Source organism: Gymnoscopelus microlampas, assembly GCF_963454915.1.
Source record: "Gymnoscopelus microlampas genome assembly, chromosome: 19".
NCBI lineage: Eukaryota > Metazoa > Chordata > Actinopteri > Myctophiformes > Myctophidae > Gymnoscopelus > Gymnoscopelus microlampas.
The window spans coordinates 38,763,657-38,781,480 of record NC_139956.1 but is presented as its reverse complement, the minus strand read 5'-3'; the positions used below and the strand labels follow the sequence as shown (position 1 = coordinate 38,781,480).

Here is a 17,824-nt window from a genome sequence, read left to right as displayed (position 1 = left end):
TAGCCCTATTTTATACATAGGCTATTTGAAAATAGATCTACAAGCTCAAGCTCACAAGTGTTGTGAGCTTGTAGATCTGCTCTAGGTCTGATTTTCAGACATTAGTACTTTTACTTTTGGTATAAGTATATTTTGATGCCAATACGTTTGTGCTTTTACTCAAGTAACATTTTGAGCACAGGCCTTTTACTTGTAACAGAGTGTTTTTATATTGTGGTATTGCTACTTTTACTTAAGTCAAATATCTGAGTACTTCTACCACTGCACACAAACGCGCACACACAGACACACACACCAACGCACGCATGCACGCTCTGCAATAAAAGGTAGATGAGTAGCTTGAGTGGATAAACAATGGCTAAAGAGATCATACTGGGAGAAGAGCGGAGAGACAGACGAGACGGTTGGAGCAATAATTGTGCAACAACAGAAAGGAGCCGGGGGGCCCAAGAAGAGCAGCAGGACTTTGATCCAAAGTCTGCCGGGAGTATAGTCAGAGGCTGAATGAATACGTTCCGTCAGTTTATAAGTTATCCCGGGGTGAGAGAGGAGCGAGAGAGAAGACGAATACGTCCAGACTTCACGGATCCATCCACACTGCTGTGGTTTGAAGACAAGGTCACCAAAGGGCTTTTGCTGCGAACTGCAAGTAAATCCATTTTGTGTCTCAGATCTGATCTTTTGGACTGAACTACCCAGCTTCCATAGATCTGCTGTTTTCAAGATTTGTATGCATTTTGCATAATGAGTTATTTTACTTTTGGAACTTTAAGTCTATTTTGATGCCAATACTTTTGCACTTTGACGCAAGTCCATTTTTTTTTATTCCGGACTTTTACTTGTAACAGTGATTGGATTGACTATATACATAGTGATTAGCAAGTGATCGGATTGGATTAAATATCCCACATAGTGATTAGCAAGTGATCGGATTGGATTAACTATCCACATAGTGATCAGCAAGTCATCGGATTGGATTAAATATCCTACATAGTGATTAGCAAGTCATCGGATTGGATTAAATATCCACATTGTGATTCGCAACTTAAGTGATCAGATCTAATTAGCATTTTGCATTGGTTGCTGTGGTATATAAGGACATATTGGCGTGAGTATCACCTCACTTATACTCTGTCGCCCGACTGTGTCACTTGCCGGAAATAGCAGATCTACAAGCTACTGTGCAGTAGATATTCCATAAGTCGCGGTTATGTGGATGGACACCAAAGAGGAGGGCAAGCAGCCGGCTGGCAGGAGCGGCGCCAGACTCCATCAGCGTGTTGCTAGCGGTCTGCTGTACTGGAGCGGAGACATGACACACCTGGACCAGTACATGGAAGGTAGGAGCAGTGATGGAAAAAGTAGCTATAGTTTTACTTAGGTAAAAAGTATCAATACCGCAATGTCGAAATTATCTGTTACAACATGTACTTAAAGTACCAAAAAAACGAAAAGTACTCATTATGCAGAATGCCTCATTTCACACATTTTCAAAATGTATACAAATATGTTTGAAAATAGCAGATCTACAAGTTCCGACTTCTGTGAGCTTGTAGATCTGCTATTTTCAAATAGCCAAAGTATACATAGGGGCTGGAGTAGTTAATTTATGTTTTGTAATAATAATGCAAATCTGCAAAGTAACTAGTAATTACAGGAAAGTTTTCATATAATTGTAGTGGAATAAAAGTACAATATTTGCCTCTAAGGTGCAGTGGAGTAGAAAAGTATTGGAAATGGGAAATACTCCAGTAAAGTAAAAATACCTCCAATTTTTACTTAAGTACAGTACTTAAGGGGTAAGAACACTTTGGTAGAGGTTTGGGTTGTGTAGTTACCTTGCCATGATGTAACTCCAAAGGTGGGCAAGAAATAAAACATAATTGCTCCATTGATTTGAAATTGATAATTCAAAATATGCTCCTCATTGACTTACATTGTACGGTAAAACTGCTCTCAAAGTCACTCTTTTAGCACATAAAAGAACCCAAACATAGCTGATTCAGACAATATAGAACATCACCAAACCCAGTACTGTTTGTTCTTTTAATAAAAATGTCAACTTCCTGTTGATTTTACTATTTGGATTTCTGGATCCGGATCCGCCGATCCAGTCTGGGTTTTCTACTTATTAAAAATGGCAAAATCAACAGGAAGTTGACATTTTTATAAAAAAACAAAAACAGTACTGGGTTTGGTGATGTTCTATATTGTCTGAATCAACTTTGTTTGCGTTCGTTTTTGTGCTAAAATAGTGACTTTGAGAGCAGTTTTACCGTACAATGTAAGTCAATGAGGAGCATATTTTGAATTATCAATTTCTAATCAATGGAACAATTATTTTTTATTTCTTGCCCACCTTTGGAGTTACATCATGGCAAGGTAACTACACAACCCAAACCTCTACCAAAGTGGTCTTGCCCTTTAAGACCCCACCCACTCCCATAAAATACTTTTTCCCCTGCTAAAGTCCAAAAGGGTGGAACCGTTTTTTTCCCACAGGCTATCGGACTGTTAAATGACAGTGAAAAGTGAATGTGCAATAACTCTTTGTACTCTGCACAATGCACTTTCTTTGACTGATATTCTTGCCCTGTGTTTATTGTTTGAGTGTTTTTAGGTTGTTTTTTTTATCATGTTTTGTGTTTCGTTTTATTGTATTGGAGCTTCCGAGGGTAAGGTTTTCACATGTATGTAGGGGAAAGCCTGCACAATTGTAACGTTTTTCATGTTTTTGCTTTTAATCAGCAATCTTTTTACCTATGTAATATTTTCAAGCAAAGGACCTACACATGTCTGCTATCATATACCACTTAAAGTTTTTCAATTGATAAAACAGGTTGTGAGTTATTAAACCTAAAGTGGACGCTGTTCCGTTGTTACATTTTAAGCGCATATGAGACTATTTGTAACAGCATGAGTTACTAATGTAACACTGCTAAAAAACTGCATTAAACAAATTGTTTTCAGCTTAAATCAATTATATTTATTTCAAGCAACTGTTTTACATTGTTTTCATACCAAGGATGTGATAAGATAATGTATCAAACATAAGGAATTTATTAAATCTTACCGGATGGCAGTTTGAGTGAATTCCATGGGAAAAACCATTGATTACAGTCATTACACCTAAACAGATGGGTGTTACAAAGGGGCCGCTCTGTGCTCCACTGCTTTGGCTTTGTTTACAGAACAGAACTAACGTGCATAGAGTAATAAAACGATGTAAACTGTTGAAGAACAGATACATGCAGACAAACATGTGGATTTTAGCTCAGCAACATTAAAGGAAAGATTTTTAGACCAAAGATACTTAAGTTGATTTTTTTTACTAACTTTGAGATAAATCAGTTTTTCTGCAATAACTTTCTCTAGCCTGGAGGAAAATACTATTTACTTCCTGGGCACGTTCATTACAGCACTGGTCACATACTGATGTGATGACGTTATGATGGCATTGACCAATCAAGAGAAAACCTGCATGTTACAATCATGAAGCGTTACAGTTGTGGCGGCTCTCCCCTACCTAAACAGTAGCCTGGCATTGGCCAAACTGATAACGTGGATTCACTCTCACGTTCCCACGTGAGAGTGAATCCACGTTATCAGTCTGGCCAATGCCAGGCTACCTAAACAGCGCATCTAAGTGAAAATAAAGTGAATCTGCACCTGAATCAAGTAAATTTACTTAGTTACTATCCACCACTGGGTAGGAGACAGCTGGTTAGCCAAATCATTTATTCAGTAGGCCAGAGGTTCTCAAACCTTTTTATTTATTTATTTCAAGGACCCCCTCCCCCATGACTCTGAGAGCGTACAACTCTGAGAGCGTACAAATAGAACCAAATGGACCCTCCATTTGTACGCTCTCAGAGATACAGACCTGTAAGGGTCCATTTGGAACCCTGAGGGTCTCTGGACCCCACTTTGAGGTCCACAGCAATAGGCTATAGTAGATAAAAGTAGGCCTAAGTGTCAAGCAATATCTACACATTTATTCATTTATTTTTAACTGTGAAAATAGCAGATCTACAATTGCTATTGCCGAACATTTTTGAAAGTGGGGCTTAAGCGATGAGGAAGTACATCTCAAGTGTTTGAAGTCTGTAAAAAAAAAGATTACCATAAATTTGTATATATCTCTGATCTAACGACTGTAGATGTTGAAGCACATTTGACACTGATCAAACAGTTAGGACCGTTAAAAATAGATCAATCAAAATGTTTAATTTCAGCATGCAGACATGGAAAAGCGCATAATCTCCCCCCCTCCATTTATAACTGATACATTTTCTCCTTTTTCTTTATGCCAGGCAAACGGCGCAAATTCAATAAAGGTCATTAGGCAGCCATCCGCTTGAGAGGAACGACCTTCAGATTGACCTTTTGGTTATTTGTGCAACTGATGTGAATCAGTGGTGGAAAAAGTACCAACAGATTTACCTTAAGTAAAAGTACAAAAGTATTGAAATCAAAATGTACTTAAAAGTAACACAAGTAGAAAGCACTCATTATGCAGAAAGTCCCATTTCACAAGTTTTTAAATGTATAAAAATCTTTTGAAAATAGCAGATCTACAAGCTCACAATGCGTCACATCGCGACGCATTGTGAGCTTGTAAATCGGCTATTTTCAAATGGCCCGAAATGTATATAGGGCTGAAGTGGTTAATGTATGTTTTGTAATAATAATCAAAATCTAAAACTAAAGTTTTCAAATAAACATAGTGGAGTAAAAGTACAATATTTGGATCTGAGATGTAGTGGACTTAAAGGAAAAATATTGGAAATTGGAAATACTCAAGTCAACTACAAATACCTCAAACTTGTACTTAAAGGATGACTTCACCCATTTTCAACCTATCTTCATATAATTGGTCCTCACTAATGCATATTATAATATTGTACCATTTTTGTCTATTGACTCTGTGTCTCAGAGGAGGGCTGTGGACAGTTCAGAAACCCATCTACCAGTGACATCAGGTTTTCTATTCCTGGAAAGTTAGCATGCTATAATAGAAGCCATTGTTCTTACGTTAATACAAATCTAAAATGTGAAATATTGTTTAAAAAAAAAAAAAACCTGACTAACGACGTCACTGGTAGGCAGGTTTCTTAAGTGTCCACAGCCCTCCTATGAGACACAGACCGAGTAGATTTTTTCCCCCCACCATTTTATCATGAGCAATACTGAGGAACAATTTTATATAGGTTGGAAATTGGTGAAGTCGTCCTTTAAGTACAGTACAAAAAGTACTTAACTAGAGGGTCGGGCCGCTAAACACCAGTGCTTGTTTCTCGCACATGATTTGGCAACGCGCAAAACGAAAGCGAAACCTAACTGCAGCATGCAAACCGAAAGCGAAACCTAACTGCAACACGCAAACCAAAAGCGAAACCTAACATGCAACTGACAAACACAAAACCTAACAGACAAACAGACAAACAGACAAACACGCAAACACGCAAACACGCAAACATCCACTTTGCCAATTGTATATAGATTGTATATATAGATTACTTTCCACTACTGGCAACTAATGTATGAATGAACTCGTATGGGGGTCTGAGACAATATTTTGCTCCCTTTTGTCCTTTCCAGACAAGCCCTTTGTGCTGCAGCTGGTGGTGTGGTGCCTGCGAGGGGTGGCCAGGGTGATCCTAGCCAACAACCCAGTGAGCGGTGCCCTCGCCTTGGCTGCCATTTACTGGGCTTCCCCCTGGCAGGGCCTGCTGGGAACTGTAGGCGTGCTGGCCTCCACCTTGACAGCTCTTATCATTGGACAAGACAGGTGGAACCATCTAAACATAACATAACACTTAAGAGCCCGACCGATATATCGGACGTTATTTGACTTTTTTGGACGACATCCGTATTGGCATTTGGCAGCCAATGTGTCCCTGTTGTCAATGTTTGAACCCATTAAAACCGGGAACGCATCCTTGTAACCACTTAAACCATTATTTTATACTTTGGCTATTCAAAAATAGTAGATATACAAGCTCATAGCGCGGCACCAAGTGCCGCGCGCTATGAGCTTGTAGATCTGCTATTTTTGAAAAATCGTGATTTTTTTTTGCAAATCTTTGAATATATATGTATTTTTAAAGCAAACATTTTGAACTCAAATCTTTGCTTCTAGGGGTCCCTGGAACAACATACTTTGAGATGGGGGTCCACGGCCAGATACATTTTGGGGGTCCTTGACATGAAAAAGTTTGAGCAAGGTTTTTCAAAAAAGGATTTAGAAGACAGTAGAAGCCGCAGAAGCAAAGATTTGAGTTGCAAATGTTCGCTTTAAAACATATATATTCAATAATTTGCACACATTTTCATAATTAAAAAATAATAATTGCCAAAGTATATGGTAATGGATAAAGTGGTTAAAATCTAAATAAATGACAGATGCTTTCCTGGGTTAAAATAGTCGATCTTCAAGCTCACACACACATAAAATATTAGTGTATTTTATATTTAATGTAATTATACAATGAACAAGCAAACCACTTACCAAGTTTAATGTTCTATTCATATCCTTTTTTTGTGTTTATTTTTATTTGTTTGCTTGCTTATAAGTTACATGTTCTGCAATAGAAATTATAATCAAATATTGTGTGCGTGTGCGTGTGTAGTGCTGAGGTGACTGCAGGCCTCCATGGTTTTAACGGCATGCTAGTGTCCCTGCTGATGGGCGTGTTCAGCTCGGCTGGGGACTGGTACTGGTGGCTGCTGCTGCCCGCCTGCGTGGGCTCCGCCGCATGGTGAGTGACCGCCCACAACACTAAAGCATTGGTTCTCTAACCCATTAAGACCTGAGGCCATTCTTTAAAAAAAATCTAAATCCTAACAGTTTTTGGGAAAAAATGTAAATGTAAAACTTGTTTTTCAAGATTAAACAAGAGCAGGAGACCTGGTTCTGCCAGACCCAGAATAAGTACTTTATAAGATCAGAGCACTACGTCACGGCTAAGCCGGACTTCACATGACGTGTCAGCCTGTGTCCCTTGTCAGAGGTCCCTTCTATGCCCATGTATGGACGAAAGGGGGACAGAAAACTGACATGCCCATGTATGGACGAAAGAGGGACAAAGCCTCATGTAGGCCGACCCTCTGGGTCTGGCAAAAAAAAATAGCAGATCTACAAGCTCATAGTGCGGCACTCGGTGCCGCGCTATGAGCTTGTATATCTGCTATTTTTGAATAGAGTATTGAGTATTTTGAGTATTTTTATTTTTTACTACAGACGAGAGGCTGCAGCTGCTGCGCTACCGCGGTTGTTCAGTAACGGATCGAAAGTGACATAGCGTTAAGGAAAACTCATTCTTACTCTATGGACCAGAGCTACTGTATAGTTTACATAATAAACACTCTCTCTTCATCTCTTTCTCTCTTTCTTTCCATCCAGCACGTTTCTGTTCAGTGGTCTGGCACCGGTGTTGGACCGCTGGGACCTGCCGGTGGCTGTGTATCCCTTCAACATCGTCATCACTCTGTACCACCTCTGTACCGGGCCACATAACCCCTACTACCCACATCACCTCGCCACTCCACCGGGGGCAGTGGAACTCAACGCCACCCAGCTTGACGCAGTACAGGTGAGGTAGCCTATAGACCGGTCGTTTTTCAAAGTGGGGTCCGGAGGGTTCCAGGGGGTCTCCAGCGAAACAAAATCAGTTTAACCACTTTAAATATACATCGGCCATTTGAAAATAGCCGATCGACAAGCTCACAGCACGTTGCATCGTGGCACGTTGTGAGCTTGTAGATCTGCTATTCAAAAACGTTATTGAACATTTTTGAATATTCTTTTGAACCAAAAAAAACTTGTATGGAGGCTGCTGCAAAATATTTTCAAATGGTGGTCCGCGCCAAATACATTTGAGGGTCCTTGACATGATTGTGTATATTTTTATGCTATGTCGATGAATTGATTACACAATAGAAACCTCCCCAGGACTTTTTGGGGTTATCCTTTTAGCCTTAATGTCTGACTGTATTAACACATCAAGTGCCAGAGTTTTTTTTAATGATGTACCCTTGATTACAGTGGTTCTGCTTAAAACTGGTGGAAACGTGGGCCGGTTCACTAGAAAGGACCACAGCTCCAAAACTCTTGTCACACTTTTTACAGTAGAGTGTTGTTTTCTCCATTGTGGACAGTCTGGTGTCTCTTAAGACTATTTAAATCAGTGGTTCTCAAACTTTGTCGTGCCAAGGACCCCCAAATAGACACTTATTAGACCGTGGACCCCCATTTGAAAAGATAAGCCAGGGAATCCCATAATAGAAGATTTTTACGGCTCTCTAGCAGTGATTTCAACCATTTTAATTTCAAGGACCCGTTAGGGTCCATTTGGTTCCATTAGGGTCCATTTGGTTCCATTTGTACACTCTCAGAGTTAGAGACCCATAAGGGTCCATTTGGTCCCTGTCCATCATTTAGCTGGGGACCCCCTGGAACCCCCTCAAGTACCCCTGGGGGTCCCCGGACCCCACTTTGAAAACCAATGATTTAAATGACTGAAACTCTTGTAACGTTGTTTACAGAGGAAGGGTTTTTTCTCCAGAGTGGGTACGCAGGTGTCTCTTCAGAATTCCTAACTGAATGAAACTCTTGTCACACTGTTTACAGAGGAAGGGTTTTTCTCCAGAGTGGGTACGCAGGTGTGCCTTCAGACCTCCTAACTGATTGAAACTCATATCACACTGTTTACAGTGGAAAGGCTTTTCTCCACTGTGGAGACGGATGTGTGTGTTCAGATTACTCAAATGGCTGAAACTTTGGCTACACTGTTTACAGTGGAAGGGTTTTTCACCAGAGTGGGTACGCAGGTGTGTCTTCAGAGTACCTAACGCACTGAAACTCTTGTCACACTGTTTGCAGATGAAGGGTTTTTCTCCAGAGTGGTTACGCAGGTGTATCTTCAGATGCCCTAACTGAATGAAACTCTTGTCACACTGTTTACAGAGGAAGGGTTTTTCTCCAGAGTGGGTACGCAGGTGTATCTTCAGAGAACCTAACTCAATGAAACTCTTGTCACACTGTTTACAGAGGAAGGGTTTTTCTCCAGAGTGGGTACGCAGGTGTGTCTTCAGTCTTCCTAACTGATTGAAACTCGTATCACACTGTTCACAGTGGAAAGGCTTTTCTCCACTGTGGAGACGGATGTGTCTGTTCAGATTACTCAAATGGCTGAAACTTTGGCTACACTGTTTACAGTGGTATGGTTTTTCTCCACTGTGGACACGCAGATGTTTCTTCAGATTACTTAACTCATGGAAACTCTTATCACACTGTTTACATATGAGTGTGTCTTTCCTGTGTAAGTCATCAGATGCATGCTTTCTTCTCCTGGCTGGGTTAAAGTCCTGGTAACATTCTGGTTCATCCGTGTCATCTCCCTTCTGGCTGACTACAGGGCTGGAAATTTGAACCTCCGCTCCTTCGTGGTCACGGCTGCTGCTATGCATGGAATGATGTGGACAGAGATGAAGTTTCTCTTGTGGCCGGAAGATAGGTCCTTATTCTCTCTCACTCTCTTTCACCCTCAGACTCTACGTCTCTAGTTATCTTTCTATTTATTCGCTGTCTCTCTCTCTCTCTCAGACTGTCACAGTAGATCCTACACGAATACAATTCCCACCTTGTACATGTGCAGACAAATTCAATGTCTAAAGACTACTTCACATCTTATATAGGCTGACCAGAGCTCTGGTCTGATGTCACACCCAACACAAACTGTTGCCAAGCATTCCTAACAATGCTGATAGGCTCTATTCACAGAAGCCATATTATGAAGACATTCACAGGTGTTACAAATGATACTAATGAAGGCTCTCTTCCATTCTGGTCAAACAGAGTCAGCAGGGTGCTGGTATTGTGCATGTTGGCCCTCTGGAAACACTCTGTTACACCAGTGGGTCTACAGTTGGGGTCCAGGGACCCTTATGGGCTTCCAGATGGCCCCTTACAGGTGTGTAACTCTGAGAGTGTACAAATGGAACCAAATGGACCCTTACAGGTCCATTTGGTTCCATTTGTACACTCTCAGAGTTATGGGGCTCGTGGAAACCACTGTGCTAGACTAAATGGAACAGAGCCTTCATTAGTATCATTGGTAACACCTGTGAAGGAAGTGATAATATGGCTGCTGTGAATAGAGCCTATTAGCGCAGGCACGGTTGTAATGGAAATCTTGTAATGGAAATCTTCCCCAATGGGGCGTTTCAAACAATGAGTCCTTTTCCCTGCTTAGAATGAATCTCCGGAGGTTGCCTACAGGAGGAGAGACAACACTCATTAGAATACCTCCCATCCCATCATAACTCCAGTTAGTGGCTGTGGTGGGCTCTCTAGTCTACATCATCCTAACTGCCACTGACGATTGAATTTGCCGCGAGGTAAAAAACAATGTTGAGCTACCTATCGGTAGGGTGTAGGCTTCATTGCCTTCCGTTGATGACATACCCTTGATTACAGTGGTTCTGCTTAAAACTGGTGGAAACGAAAGCATACAGTTCCAATCTCCACCAAGAATTGTTATTGGACAGCTATATTTTATATAGTAAATGTGCAATATTTGTGAAAAATGACAGGGGAGCATTAGGTGCTGCATATACATTAAATATTGTTATCCTTTCACCATATAGGAAGCCATGTAAAAATACATAGCAACCTTCTGGGTCAGACTCATAATATTCCACATTTAGTGGAAGGTTCTTGTGAATTAGTATGGAAACCCCTCTACTTCTACTATTATAGGGTGCATGGAATTCCTGTCCAACCCAATCCTTCTTTAACTTGTTCTAAGTCATTTAGATGAGTTTCTTGTAGTAACCCAATTGAGACCTTTTCTTTCTTTAAGAAATTAACCATTTTTTTTTATTTTTATGGGATGGTTGCACCCTTTTATATTCCATGTGTAGACATTGATATTTGAATTAGTCATTCGCATAGTTATTCAGGAATGTTAAGATCTGATCACCAGTAGTCTTGTTAGACTTAAGCATAGTTATAGTAGTACATTTCCAGCGATTCATGGTGCCGTTAGAAATAAACTCTGTGAATAATCTGCTCAGATTTCAGAGTGCTCTCGTCTAAACACCATAGAGTGCTGTATCAATTAGAACTGGAAACACATGCATGAATGGGTCATAATAGTGTGTCAGGTTTAAACCTGCAACTAAACCAAGCCATAGAAAAATCAATGAACCGGGCAGGAAACGGGTATGCCACTTTCTGAAAACCTGGGACTACAGTTATGCACGGAACCGATTCTGAAACTCTCAGTTTGTACAACTCCAGTTGACTGGTTTGCAGCCAACTGCAAAGTATTACATCATAGACTTCCCCCCTGTGCAAAGAAGTGTAGGCTATAGCATTTGAAGATCAGTCCAAAATAGCACGTGCACATGTACATGTCTATGTATGTCAATGTATAATCTGTGATGTGCACACACCTTTCTAGTCAAAGCAGGTTGTATAAACCATTGGTTCTCAAAGTGGGGTCCGGGGACCCCCAGGGGTCTTTGGGGGATACCTGGGGATCCCAAGCAAAATTGGTTATTAAAGCGTCGCAATCATTTTAACCTCATTATCCATATTTTATACTTTGGCTATTGGCTATTCAAAAGTAGCAGATCTACAATAGATCAGCTATTTTTGAAAAAATCTTGAAAATGTGTGCAAATCTTTAAATCTTTCTTTTAAAAAGGCGAACAACAACACAAATCTTTGCTTCTGGGGGTCCCTGGCCACAACATATTTTAAGGTGGGGGTCCGCAGCCACATTATCAATTTGGGGTCGTCGGCACAAAAAAAGTTTGAGAACCGGTATAAACAACTAGTTCTAGTATGGATTCTCTGGAGCATTCATTGAATGCTGTTATCTTGAACTCTGATGCGAGTTTGTCGCCGCAACCATCGCTCAACATCAGCTGTGATGGTCTTGTTTACATCTTTGCCTGGCAGATGGCCTTTTGTGCCTGAAAAATGGCTGTATTTTAATCACCGTGCTGTTGTTCAGAGACTTTTAAGTAATCAATCAGTATTTTATATGTTAAAATGCTTTATTCACCAACTACAATAAATATGCAGCAGTGTGCCTGGAAGATAATAGTGCAGAGACATAATAGTAATATATGAATAGCTAGCTCCTAATGAAACACGGAGTGAAGATTAAATGGCACAAGAGCCAGTGCAACACAAGCAATACACAATAGACCACTCATATCACTTTAACAATGTGGAATCATTATTGTAGTTGCATGACATACAATGTCATGGCAACTGTGAGTGAGTGGATACTGGAAATATACATAATGAGTTCCCTTTAGTTATTGTGTTAATTATGTCATTAAACAGTAGCCTAGTGAAACGCTTTTAATACATAAGTTACACAATAATACCTTCCAATACTCCTGATTTTGGGCAGGAGACTCCTGAATGTTTACCCGGTCTCCTTCTTGGCTCCTGAATTGAAATTTAACCAGAATTTCTCCCAATGTTTGGGCAATCAAGCTCCCTGGAAATTGCTACTGTGTTGGCTGGTTTGCAGTAATATCCTGTGTAAGTGTTCTTTTTAGAGCCCCACCAATACTGGATTTTTGGGGCCATAACTGATATTATTATGGTCTGATAAAATCAGTACTGTTCTGTGGCTCATGTGTTAACATCAGGAATAGCTACAGTACATCACAACCTACTGTTCCACTGATGAAGATGTGATGACTATGTCAACTTACTGGACATGAAGTTAGACGGATCAAAGTTATGGTCGGTAGGGAACTCTGACAGGCGACCTTAAGTGTTCAGAGTGCATACCACATGGCGCGTAATGCCCTGATCAGCGAGTATACCCGGTTCAATTCCCGATTGCTGTTCAGAGGATTACTGAACATCATTCCCTATCCTCTCTCTACATTTCCTGTCTCTAAAATAACTAAAAAAATACAAAAAAGGGAAAAATGACCCGTTTTTTTATATAATTCCAGCACAGCCCCCTTATTAGGCATCATGCTAGTCCTGTGTTAATTAACCACCTAAGCCCTATAGACTTCATTGTATGACAAATGGAAAACATAGCTTATATGCAAGGTCACAATGCTGCAACGCATTGAGCTTGTACTGTAGATTATACTATCAAACCAGGGGTCTTCAACGTTTTCCTGGCCAAGGACCCTCTAGCTGAGAGAGAGATGAAGCAGGGACCCCATATATGTTGTATAAAATTGTGTTTCAGATTAAACTTTCTTTTTTTTTTACTTGGTCTGCTCTTTTTCCCTTTACACCAATACCTCTTTGCCAAGAATAGCCAAGAATAGCCGATCTACAAGAAATAGCCGATCTACAAGCTTGTAGATCTGCTATTGTTGGCTAAAGTTCCCCTCAGAATAGGGATGCTAGGGTTCAAAAAAATATATATAAATAAATAAATAAATAAATAAATAAATAAATAAATAAATAAATAAATAAATAAATAAATATATATATCTATCACACAAAAGGCGGACCCCCCTGTATTAACTCTGAGGACCTCCTGGGGGTCCCGGACCCCCTGTTGAAGATCCTAGTATTAAACTATATATTTAGAACACAGTTCTAGCAGTGTGCGTTCTGCTCCGGCTGATGACAGTGCACTTTCCGACGAAGGTTCCTGGGAATTCTGTGAGATGTGGGACTCCATCCATTATCCCTGCTCCATGCATGGGGCATGGATGTGTACTTAGATGTGTAGCAGGCAGGTGCTGGCTAATTCTAGCTTGCATTTTTGGAACTGGGCCGTGCCAAAGAACTCTCTGCGAATGAACCCTTTCGAAAAATAGCAGATTTTTTGCTTTTTAAATAATAATACAAAAAGAACCATCCCCATTCAGGGGTTCTGATCTGGTTATGATGCAAAGGTAAACAAAACAGGTTCAGGGAAGTTTCAGGTTTATGGAAGTTTCTGGGTTACAGCTTCATAGTCATAAAAAAGAGCCTTATTCTGAGATGTGGGACTCCATCCATTATCCATGAGCCATGCATGGAGCATAATATGTGTTTAGCAGGCAGGTGCCGGCTAATTCTAGCTTGCATGTTGGAACGGGACCGCGTTGTGCAGCGACTCTCAGTGAACGGAGCCAAACCAGATCTGTCTGGGTTTATTGCACATACCTGCAGGACTGCTGGGTGCCCTTGATGATGGATACCTTATTAGCAAACAACACATGCCTCAATACTGTTAACCCATTCAATCCGGGAACACATCTCTATCATTTTAGACGTCTTTGGCTACTCAAAAATAGCAGATCTACAAGCTCATAGATCTGCTATTTTAGAAAAAACGTGAAAAGTTGTGCAAAATCTTTGTATTTTTTGTAAAGCGATCAATTTTTCACACATTTAAAAAAATAGAAGATCTACAAGCTCATGTGCCACGCTATGAGCTTGTATATATGTTTGTTTGTTTTTTAATAGCCAAAGAAATCTAAAATGACAGACATGTGCTCCCGGATTCAATGGGTTAATAATGCTCCTCACACACTACCACTGTATAGAGATTGATTTTCCCACAAGCATTCGGCTGAGCTCTCGCTCTCTCTCTCCCTCTGATCTCAGCTGTCTTTTAAATATTCCATTCTTTGTTTCTTTCTTTTTGTTTTGCCTCCTCCCTCCTGTGGGACCAAACTCCATCTTTAATTCTCCCCTGACGGATGTGTGTAGCTCCCCCGTCAGTTCACTTCAAAAAACTCTACAGTGCAACACACACGCACGTACCCACACGTACATGTACCCACACACAAAACTCTCCCAGCTTCATGTATTCTGTTATTCTCCCTCTAATCTATTCTGGGCAAATCGTTTTCTAACCCTGTACGTACACGTCTCTCTCTCGCTCTCTAACCCTGTGCGTACGTCTCTCTCTCTAATGGAATATCTGCTCCCTGCCCCTCTCTCTCGCTGTCTCTCTCTCCCATTCCCCTCATATCCCTCCCCTCCTATCTCTCTCTTTTATCGGCCTCTCCATTCGTCTTTTCCCATAATATTCCTCTGTGGAGAGATCAGTGTTGTCAATCTAATGTGTCCATCTCTCACACACACACACACACACACACACACACACACACACACACGCACGTATCACAGTTATATAATAATGGGCCATTTATGACACGTAAATACCTGCAACAGGCAGATGTGCTCGTCACGTCACCATGGAAACACTTATCTTCCTCTCCCTCTGTTGGGAATGTAGTGTGTGTGTGTGTGTGTGTGTGTGTGTGTGTGTGTGTGTGTGTGTGTGTGTGTGTGTGTGTGTGTGTGTGTGTGTGTGTGTGTGTGTGTGTGTGCGTGTGTGTGGTGCGTGCGTTTCGGGGAGCATCAAACACAGCGAACTCGCTAGGTGATGTTACTTTCATCCTGTAGAACCAATAATAAAGTGTCACAAAAGGGATTCGTTTTGTCATTCACTCCTACAGGTACAAGCAGCAAAATGTTGACTTGGACGTGTCCGCAGAGACTGTGCTAACACAGCAATACTAATGTCCAAATATGTTTTTTGTTTTGTTTTGGGGGGGGGGGGGGGGGTCGCAACCTGAAAGGTTTGGGAACCCTTGATGTAGGTGCATGGTATCCCGCGGGCAGGGTTGCCAGGTCTGCTTATTATAAATTTCCCCGCAATATTTTATTTGAAAATAGCCGATCTACAAGCTCACAACGCTGCCATTTTCAAATAGCTGATGTACATGTTAAAGTACTCATGTGGCCCATACTTCGCTTATTTTGGGCTGGTTCTCCTAGACCTGGTTGCTTGTTTCTCTCACAGAATCTGGCAACACCGCCCGCGGGGCCTGGGTCAGATCTCTAAACCTCCTGCTGTCTCCTCTACCGTAGGTGCTGCGTGGTATCCCTCTGGGCGTGGGTCAGATCTATGCCTGCGGGGCCCTGGGGCCGTCTCTCCTCATCCTGGCTTCCGTTCTGATCTACTCGCCGCTGCTGGCAATACACGCTCTGCTGGGCTCTGCCATCGGAACACTGACCGGTGAGTGTCCGTCCGATTGATTGAATATTTTATTGACAGGTTAACCCATTAAGGCCTGAGTCCAATTCTTAAAATGTTTTCCTAAATCCTAACAGATTTTTGAAAAAAATATAAATAATATATTTTTTACGATTTTTCAAAAATAGCAGATCTACAAGCTCGTAGCGCGGCACTCAGTGCCGCGCTATGAGCTTGTAGATCTGCTATTCTTGAATAGCCAAAGAAACCTAAAGTGACACAGATGCGTTCCAGGTCTAAAGCAGTAAAAAACCCAGTAAGACCTGAGGTTGATTGATTCTGCAAATGCCATCTAAAATCAGTAGTTCTCAAACTTTTTTTGTGCCATGAACCCGCAAAATGATATGTATTTGGCCGTGGACCCCCATCTGATTTTTTTTGTATGTTAGGACCCCCCGAGAAGAGAAGATTTGTGTTAATAATGTCTGGATTTTTCAAACACTTTCAAGATCTTTCATAAATGTTCAACAATTTGTAGATGTAGCCTACACGTATGCAGAGTGTGAGCTGTGAGCTTGTATATCTGCTATTTCTGAGAACCACTGTTCTAAACCACTGATCTAAAGAGTTTTCTGAAAAACGTTGCTATATATAGACAGGTATACAGCAAAGTTTATATACAGGTATACAGCTAAAATCTAAAATGACACAGATGCTTTTCCCGGTTTTAATGGATAAAAAAAGCCAAATGGATAATCACCAAAATCATGTCCTTTCTATCTGTGTTTCCTCCACTAGGGCTGTCACGATTACAACATTTAAGTTGTCGATTAATTGTCATACACATAATTGCGATTAACGATTTAATTGAGTTTCTGTCGTTGAAAACTGGAGCATATGAATACAATTTACCTTTCGGCTTTTAGGCTTCTTAATCAAAAATATTGCACAGGGCAGATGTGACAAATAACTTGAATTTACTAAGAAATGACTGACGTTTAACAATTTTATGCTTTTTTTTAACAGCAGAAATAGCTGATCTACAAGCTTACAACACGTCACGAAGTGACGTGTTGTAAGCTTGTCGATCTGCTATTTCAGCTTTTTTTTATTTGAAAAAAAAAATTGGTTATGGAAACGATTTTGACGTTTAAGACGATTATGCAAAAATAATTTGTGATTAGACAATTATGTAATAATTGTGACGGCTAGGCCTACCCTCCACGTTATCTGTTTTTATTCGCATGTCTTTATTTCAGTACATAAAGACATAAAACATGGAGTTTGTTGACAGAAAAAGAAAAAAAATGTACTAAACGAACCACACTGGAAGATAGAGGAAGCTACGGGGGAACATGTCATTCAGATAGTGAACAATAGCTGCACACTCATCTCGTCCTTCACACTTTGTACTGGCTGCAGCACACTCCTTGTGCCAGAAAACTGACAAAAGCATTGTGCAGTGCTTTGCCGAAAGTTCATTTTGGCAGTTCTTGCACATCCAATATTTCCTAAATAGCCAAACGTCACTGCAGAGACGCCAAGGCAAACATTGTGTGTGATGTGACAGAAATTCGATATGCAGGCAACGTACCATGGACAGTTTTGAAGAAAAAGTTTTCTGAGGAGGTTAGGCGGTAAAAACATTTAAATGTATAATCCCTCTCTAAGGGACCACAAACACAACCAGATGGCATATTATGGCAGTTGATTAGTGGAGAGAGATAGGGTACACTTCGTCCATTGAGTGCATAGCCAGAATTAGTGAAAATGTCTAGACTCCAGACAAATATTTGCAAAAGATTTAGAGCTGAGAGTGGAGCCACGTCAATAGGCTCTATGCA

At 40.7% G+C, this 17,824-nt stretch overlaps 1 protein-coding gene across 1 annotated transcript in view; it reads left to right on the top strand.

Moving 5' to 3' along the window:
* Positions 1-1,210: 1,210 nt before the first annotated feature.
* Positions 1,211-17,824, top strand: part of LOC311034514 (urea transporter 1) — a gene marked incomplete at both ends in the record, with an annotated part of 40,790 nt that continues 24,176 nt past the window's right edge. The window contains 5 exons of the mRNA XM_084042393.1: positions 1,211-1,340; positions 5,602-5,791; positions 6,633-6,761; positions 7,406-7,595; positions 15,875-16,022. Of these exons, the coding sequence (XP_083898519.1) occupies positions 1,211-1,340; positions 5,602-5,791; positions 6,633-6,761; positions 7,406-7,595; positions 15,875-16,022 (787 nt within the window). The remainder of the gene's footprint in view (positions 1,341-5,601; positions 5,792-6,632; positions 6,762-7,405; positions 7,596-15,874; positions 16,023-17,824) is intronic.